We start from the raw sequence: 8,782 nt of genomic DNA on the forward strand, positions 1-8,782 counted from the left end.
CACAAGGACAGAGCTGTGCAGGGACTGCAGGGACAAGGACAGAGCTGTGCCAGGGACTGCAGGGATGTGACACAAGGACAGAGGGCTGCCAGAGCAGCTGGGGAGGCAGAAAGGGAAGAGCTGCCAGCAAACATTGACTGTCAGCTGGGGGATGGCCCAGCCAGCTTGGAAAGGGGCTATGACCAGGGGGGAAGAAGGAAAAGGGACTAAGAGGTGGAGGATTAACATGTACCAATGTATAACAAGTTCCTATACTTAAAAAAATTAAACGTATTTAACATAGGTTACCATATTAAACATACTTAAATAGGCAAATATATTTCTGTGCACCTGCACAGTGAGGATCTGGCTCTATCCCAGTGCCCTCTGAGGGACAAGGCTGACCCTGAGAAGGAGCACATGGCACAATGTTACAAAATAATGGCTGTTTTTACTCATTTCCAGAATAGAGCAGCTGAATGCTTGAAAGCAAAGTTTTATCTGGAAAATTAATAACACACTGCTGTAACCTTGTACATCTTCTTTTCAACTTCCATTTTATTGACTGCAACATGTGCACCTGCACATCAATGACAAGACTGCTGGCATTTGCCACTACCTCACAGCACAGGGACTGCCACCTTCCTCCCAGAAAAACCCTTGAGGCTGTAACCTTGACTCTGCTTTGTTCCCTGGTGAACACTGCCAGCTCAGTGTCAGGAACCACCACACAGAGCTCACAGAAGCAAGTGATGAAGTTCTGAACAAACTTCACAACAAAGACCCCTTCACTTGCATTCCTGTCATCTCCTCTGCCAGGGCTGTGGCAGTGAAAAGGAAGAGATTATATCAAAGATTCTAGAAAAGATTTCCCTCCTTGCACAGAGATCTGGCTGAGGCACGAGGAAAGAGAAGTTCTTTCACTGAAAGTTTTGCTGATTTCTCCAAAGGAGACTGGTCCTTTTCCAGCAGCCAACTCCCTGCAGGTGCACAAAGAATTAAGGTGGGTTTAAAAGAGGAGCAGGCAGCTGGGGGGAAAGCTCTGCTAACTCCCAGCTGCTTGTGCAGATCTCTCCAGCCCCCACAGAGGCAGAAGAGGGTGAGAAGCAATGTTCCCAAAGGACAGAAATGGGTTTCCTCCAGGCAGAACGTTTTAGGGAATCTTTTCCTGCAGGTTACCAAGAGTCAGGTTAGGAAGCAAGCCAGGTCACCTTGGCTCTTGTGTGTCTTGTAACTTCTCCCCAACACCTGCTGGGTGTCCCACAGGAATCTGTCTTTGATGCTCTTGTTTACTTAATGCTATTCTTGTGTCTCATCTGTTTCCACATCTCTGCCCAAATCCCTGGACATTTCTTTTTTCCTGGATTATGCTGATGTTCCAAAGAAAAATCCCAAAGAACTGATGAAAATATAATTTCACAATGTTTCATTATTTATGGATGAGATTTGTCACTGGATTCTGATGCATATTTTCCAAGTTATATTTACTCCAACAAATGAAGTTATTGCAAGTAAAAACAGGACTCAGTAAAATGTCAAGAAGAAATAATTTGCAATTTAGAAATAGTGTTTGTACTTCAGTGATAAAGTGCCCACTTGTATGTGATAATTTAGGTCAGCCAGAAAAGGATTTTTGTAATAGACATAAAAAGGGAGTTTCAGGCAGATAAATGCCAAAAATAATTCTGATACTTGTAATAAAAATTCCCCTAGGACAGCTGTACAGATTATCACACTGGGCTGAACTGCATGGGAAAGTGCAATTATCAAAATGCCAAAAGCCTGAACTGATTCTTTTTTTCTTAGTTTATGGAAATTCACATCAGCAGATAATGTTTTGGGCATGCTGGGATTTAACAATAACACTTGGGTTTATGATTCACATGTACAGTAAAACACAGATGTTTTAAAAAAGCATTATGTGCACAGAGTTCACACTGCTGCAGGGTTCTCAATGCATCTGGGGAGTGTGGCAGTGACCCTGTGTCCCTGACACGTCCCAGCTTGGCAATTCCTCACCATCTGAATTCATGACAGGTTTGTGCAGGTCATGTCCTGTCTCTCAGGTGGGACTGAAACGCTGACCCAGAACATTTCTGTGCACTAATAAAGCAGAAATCTGCCCCAGTGCAAAGCTGCTTTCTCTGCTGTCCTGCAGCACAGCAAGGTGATGGTTATTAGTGTTATTAGTGCTGAGAGGTCCCACTCACACTGAGGGCTGTGTAACAGCGTGGTAAACTGCTGAGGAGGGCCAGGAAGGCAGGCAGCATCCTAACAAACCAGCAAGGCCAAGGAATTTGCCCTGCTAAGCAGGCGTGGGAGGAACCCAAACGAGGAGAGCAGGACAGTCTCCATGGGCCTGTGAGCCACCAAGTTAGAGAAGGTAAATCCCATCCATGTAACCCTTAATGAACAAACCCCCAGCCCTGGATGGCTCCCTCCCTGTCCCTGAAGGAGCCAGACTGCTCCTGGCCACGGTCCCCATCCTCACGGTCTGGGTGACCAAGCACAGGGCATTTGCTGGAACTCCAGCCCCAAGAGGGACCCTGGCAGCCAAACCCCCCTCATGATCAGCTTGACTTCTTTTGCAAAGCTCCAATGACAGACATTTGGCCCCAGTTTGCTCTTCATGCACGAGTCAGGCACATCTCTTTGAAACTGTTCTCGTTCCCTTTCTCCCTTTGCACTCACCATTGATGTTTACAGCTGGCAGCACTATAGACATCTTTGGTCTCCTGGTCTTGTTATGTGTGGTGGCTGGGAGTAACAGGTGGTCCTGGAAAACAGCAGAGAAGATGTGTTAGATCTGCTCTCAAAGTACAGAGCTGGGAAATGCCTTTCCATCCTCTCTTACTGGCATTCCACACTGCACTGTTTACAACAGCTCAGAAAATTCACATTGTTGAGGGAGTCTTCCAAAAGTCACAGCAATTGCTCATGCTGTGTAACCAAGAAGAAATTCCTATTGCATGCAGCAGAATATGAAAAAGCCTTGATCATGTGGAAAGAGATGGAAACTACTATTAAGCCCTCATTCATCAGAGTGCTTATGTATATGATTAAAGCAATTTCACTTGACTTCAGTGATATTTAAACATGTGGTTTGAAGGACCTTGCTGAATGGGAGCCTTTACTTGTGCAGCTGTTTAGATGTGAGTGATGCTGCTGTCCCTGTGCAGCAGGCTGTGGTGCTCAGAGCTGGGCTGGGGGTGAAACACCAGCCCTGCAGTGCCCAGGGTGCCTGCCCTGCCTCTGCCAGAGGAAGCTGCAAATGCTCAGGACACAGCCCTGGCCTGCAGGAGAAACCAGCCTTTCCTCAGGGTTCTGCTGCTCTTCTTGCAGCCAGGAAAAAAAATGGTTCCTCCCCTATCAACACAACTTAAAAGCTCTGGTCCAGGCATCTCCCATATTATTAGGCCACTTTGATGCTCTCCTTTCATGCTTTCCCATACAAACATCTCATACTTCTGGGCAAGGTTATCTTTTTGGCAAACTGAATTAGACTTCCTTCAGGATGCATTAATTTATTTATGTCAGGGAAACTGTAATTTTGCCATTTTAAAATACAAACACTACAGTGTTATATGTAATATTTGGGGAACTGAGTTACACACAAAGTTAGGTGATAAATATATCAAGATATTCTGGAGATACATTGCAGAAATATCACTTTCTTTCTCTTTTTTTTTCCCATGAAAATTTTTTCCCCCAAAACACCAAATGACTGACCATGAGAAGAAAACATCACTTAAATAAATGTCTGCAAAAACCATCTGGGTACTGAAATTATAAAACCACTCTGGTATAATTCTCAGATCACATATGTAATTCCCATTTCACTTTTGAACCACTTAAGATTAAGGCAGCATTCACTGAGACAATGAACCTTACATAAAAACTGTTCTTGAAACCCAGCATTCCCAAAGGAACAGCCCCAAGATAAGATGTCCATTAAATTACCTTCTGTAACAATGCCCTTGCCATGCTTTGATGACTATTTTTAGCAGAGCTTAAAAAATGCTGGTACTGTTTGATTTTTTTTTCCTTTTTCAATGTTTCTGCAATTCCATCATTACCCACCAAACCACAGGTACTGCTCACATCACCACCTGAGAGCCTTTAACAAGTAGCAGCTGCTTTTTGCTAACCTGTCTGCAGTAATTCTGCTGCCTGACAATGGCACCTCTATTTACTGAATGGATAAATTGTATTAAAAGCTACTTCACAGTTGCATTCAAAGGTGCTTTGGAGGTGCTGCACAACCTCCCAGTGATTCAACACCAGCTCTGGAGAAAACAAACAAACAAAAAGCTCTAAAGCCAGACTCCAGCAGGAGCTGATGTACAAGATGCACACAATGTCTGGAAGCTGCCACCTACAAAGAGACATTTTGTAGATCTGGAATTGGTGAGGTTTATCCATCTCTCAATCACCTTGACCTTCCATGTGCACTGTGGCAGTCAGTGCAAACTTGCCAAGTTCCCCATATTCACTGAAGGCAGAGGCTGTGCTGTAGGATATCAGATGTTCTGACCACACTTAGCCACCCACAACATTCTCAAGCCCAAAAGCCTTCAAGCAGCCCACACCTTTTATTTGAAAGCAATACATAATGAATTGTAATTAACACAGAATGAGTGCACAGATTAGTGATTTGGAAGATGCTGGACATTCAGCAGCACTGTTTGAATGTGTTTCTAAAATGCCCTGTGCCTTTCTGAAGGATGCTGAATTGCATCCCAGAGGTGGCTGACACTATCACTCACCCCTCATTTTAAACAGTAGACAAAAAAACACCTAAATTAAAACACTGCTTGTGATATTAACACATGGTATAAAAATGAAAGCGAATAAAAGCAAATTTTGCAAGTCAGCATCTGGCTGAGGAGTGTCAAGCAGAGGCAGAATAAATCAGAACTATTACCCAACAACAGATGGCTTTGGCTTGCAGCAGGAGCTGAGATGACAGTTTAAACAGACAGAGCAGACCTGAGACTGCTGGCAGAATGACTGGAAAAATATCAGCCTGCAAAGAATATTCCAGATGAGAGCCTTGCTTCAGCACTCTCATCTTGCTTTTGATCCTCTCTGCAGCTCTGTGATGCTGAGGCCAGATGACACAGACAGATAAATATAGACACAGATACTAAAATTCCAGCCACCAACACGTTACCTTAATTTAATAACTCCCAACAACACATGCAACTGCAAGAAGGATTCTGAGGTTTCTTGCCTATCAGATCAGCATTATCAGGGCTCTAGCAGGGACAAAGCTTTAGAGCCTCACACATCTCTAACCCTACAGCCAAATGGCAATGGAAATCCTGTTCCACTGTGCTAGAATATTCCAAAAGTCCTGCTTTTCCTGCAGCTTCAGCCTCAGCCTCATGACATGTGGTTTGGTACTCAAAGTCCTTCCTAGCTAGATGCATGAGAATATTGGAGACATTTTAGCTTTCATTTTCATTTTTTCATTAAAAAACTGGTTTTAATTCTCATTGTTTTAAGGACATAAACAAAACATCATTGCATACCACGAGGTTTCAATAAACAGAGAAAAAAAAATGCTGGGCATGGGTCTTTTTGATTTCATTTTGTTAAACTATCATCACTTCTTGGCTTTTAAATAACAGAACTGGCAATACTGCTCGTTTTGGCTGTGGGAATGCACATCCCCCCAGCCCCAGGGAGCACGTCCTCCATGCCTGCCTCACCCAGGGACACAAACCAGGAGTTTATCCTGGCAGTGTGCCTGCCCTGGAGGACAATATTGGAGGGGATGTTTGGGGCAGAGAGAGGTGCAGGTGCTGCAGGGAGCCCCAGGACACAAAGGAACTCATTTCCAGCCCTGCACTCCCAGCAGGACCTGTCTTCCCTCCTGTCCCAGGGGCTCCTATCTGTCAAATCAATTCCCCCACATTTTTCTTACCTTCCTAGTTGTTGTGCTTAGGTATGGATAAGCGTTTTTCAAAAGGCTTTTCCGAGGTCTTAATTAAGGACACTTGATTGAGATGTGCTTTGTTGGGCACATCAGCACATCTGGCCGTGGGAGCAGGGTGGGCTGAGCCCCTGACCCTTCCCAGAGGCACAGATGTGATCCATGTGGGAGCCAGGGCTCCAGGAACACGGCCCCCAGCCCACAGAGACTCTGTCCCACCATCCCTGCTCCTCCTCAAGAGATCCATCCCCGACAAACCCAGGACAACCTTCCGCGAAAACAAGTGACATTTGTTGTTTCACAGCAATAAAAGCTCCGAGGAGACTGGATTAAAATACCACAGGAAAACTTTAATGTGCCTGTCTGGTAATTTGCCTTGATGAGGAGATTTGATCTCTAGCATTGCCTTGGAGACCAGCTCTGTGCTAGAACATTGCAACCAACAAATGAAAACTGCCTGAGCAGAGGGGGCAACAGGAGCCAGGCACTCGCTCCAGCGGCTTCCCAAGGCTTCTGACAGCAAACAAACATTGTGGCTGGGCATTTTTTCATCTCTGTTTATGACTAAGAAGTCTCCCAGGGAATTGTGTGCCTCAACCTCCTCCAGCCTGAATCTCCCCGCTGTGTTCCAGGCCCGCGTTCCAGCCGAGCCGGGCTGAGGAGCTCCCCACGTCCCAGGGAGGGGACACTTCTCTTTAATGCCACAACTTCTGCCAGTGTCCACCACCTCCAGACACCTTAAACCCTCACCTGTGCACTGCCTGGCCACACCTAGAGAGTGATCTCAAGATGAAGCAGATGGAGAACAAGTGGTTTTTTGATCATACAAAAATTGTGCATCAAATCCATGCACTTTCTGCCCCATTTTTAATGAACATCTTCAGGGGTTCCAAGTCTGACACGACACTGGACCTTCTTCACAGGTATGCTTTTGACAATACAGAGAATGTGCAATAAAAATGTGCTCTCCCAGGCCCAAAATACTGCATGTCACTTCAGAGACTGATTCAGACTACACACACTCCAAGGAGCTACACTTCTTAAACCCCTGGGCTGACAGAGCCCCTGAGCCAGCTTTTCTCCCCACAAACCACAGATTTCACACTTTTAAAAAACTTCAGGATCATTGTTTCAGGCTTTTTGCTGTTGCCAGAGATGTGATGTGTCTGTCCTGCTCTCTCACAGAGGTTCTGAGCAGCATCCCAGCCTTTGGCACACAACTCCTGGCCAGGAAATGGTACCTGAGAACTTCATTTTTGGGAATCCAGGGCTGGGTTTCAGCAGCTCTCTGAGCACAAAAGGAGGCTGTTCCCAGGGCACAGAACTCACCAGTGCACTCAGAGCCAGGGGAATGATGCTCTTCTACCCCAGCAGCTCCCAACACTGCAGAGCACAGAGCACAGATCAGGGTGAAAATGGGAATTCTGGTTTCCTCAGCCAGTTCAAAAGGGATGTGTATGAAAGTTTAAATATCTGTAGAGGAAATGGCTGCATCATTTCATTATTGATTCATTTGGGGGATGGCAACCACACGGTGCCCTGAGGTTCCAGCACACTGGATGCAGCACTGGTCCATCAGGAAATGCTTCCTGAGCACTGCCTTGGCCACCAGAGCATGTTCAACAGGGCAGAAACACAGAGGGGAGGGCAGCTCTGGAAACATTTCTGACCCTTATATCTGAAAAGCACAGGGATGGGCTTGAGAGAGGAAAAAGAGAGAGGAAAGCAGTTTTAACCTCTACACAAACTGTGACTCATTGCCACTGCTCTTGCTCATCACACCAGGAACTTAGGAAAGCTGACTTGTTTCTAAACTCATGTCTTGAGATTTTTCTGTGGTTGGTTTCTGAGGTTTTTTTCCAAGGTAGACCTTAGAAATCCAAGGAGATTTACTCACCTCCTCATGGATCCTTACAGGGAATGAGGAGTATGGGGGCAGGTGAAAAATGGGATAATGACTGCAAGGAAGCCACAGAAAATCCACAACAGAATTTCACAAGGTACCAGCAGCCCACCCTCAGAGCACTTTACCACTTTAACAACATCATTTAATTTAATTTAATTTAATTAGAAATTGTACCAGTTCTACCTATGCTAACCTTATGTTAGCCAGCACACACTAACACAACTTGAGTTTGCAGCACACTGCAAGAGTTTGTAATTGAGAACTGAACCCCTAATCACAGCACCTAATTACTTTTCTAGGTTTTAAGCCCATTTTGAGGGGTGGGAAGAAGATTGTCCCAGAACAAGAAAGCTTCAAAAAGCAGTGGGAATAGAGGGGTCTTTTTCTGCTTTCATTTTTGCCAGAATTGCTCCTTTTTACCCCAGTGCTGTTTCAATCCCAGTGTTTCTGTGCACAGGTGGTTTTTACAGCCTGTACTTTACACTTTGCAGTGAGGGAATGAAGTGATGAGATGTCATTTTTATTTAAGTGTTTTACCAGAAATAGCTCCATCCCACAGTCAATGAATGTCCTCCTCTAGTGTAAGATTACACCTTTCTGCCATTCCCAGACAAATTTTCATAAATAAAGCCTAACTGCACTTTGGAACAGCTTCTAGTCACTGTCCCTGAGAAGAAGGAGCTGCTATCCAGTTTAGTTCCCACATGAGACACCTTTTAATGAAGAAGTCTTTAGTGCCTTTTACTGTAAATTGTGCTACTGCCAGATGTGATATGGCCTGGACTCCAAACCCTGCTGCCTGGAAAGCACCTCAGTGTGAGCCAGAGAGCCCTGTGAGAACCCCAGAGCCCTCAGAGGAACGGGAAATTCACCCTGAAATGAGCTTCCTTCCAGGGGTTCTCCCTCCCTCCAGCACTGCTGCCTGCCACGAGCAGGGCTCAGCTCCCAGAGCTCTGCCT

General features: G+C 45.3%; 1 protein-coding gene across 3 annotated transcripts in view; it reads right to left on the reverse strand.

Annotated features, from left to right (window-relative positions):
- The window catches only part of ATF6 (activating transcription factor 6), a 75,207-nt gene that overhangs the window by 15,086 nt on the left and 51,339 nt on the right, over positions 1–8,782 (reverse strand). For 2 of the 3 annotated variants that reach the window (XM_015615729.3, XM_015615728.3), the window contains exon 15: positions 2,671–2,755. In XM_015615729.3, coding sequence (XP_015471215.1) covers positions 2,671–2,755 — 85 coding nt within the window. Of the gene's footprint in view, positions 1–67; positions 960–2,670; positions 2,756–8,782 lie in introns of those variants that run through there. The other variant, XM_033511469.1, reaches the window with a different exon arrangement.

Source organism: Parus major, unplaced genomic scaffold (assembly GCF_001522545.3).
Source record: "Parus major isolate Abel unplaced genomic scaffold, Parus_major1.1 Scaffold246, whole genome shotgun sequence".
Taxonomy (NCBI): Eukaryota; Metazoa; Chordata; class Aves; order Passeriformes; family Paridae; genus Parus; species Parus major.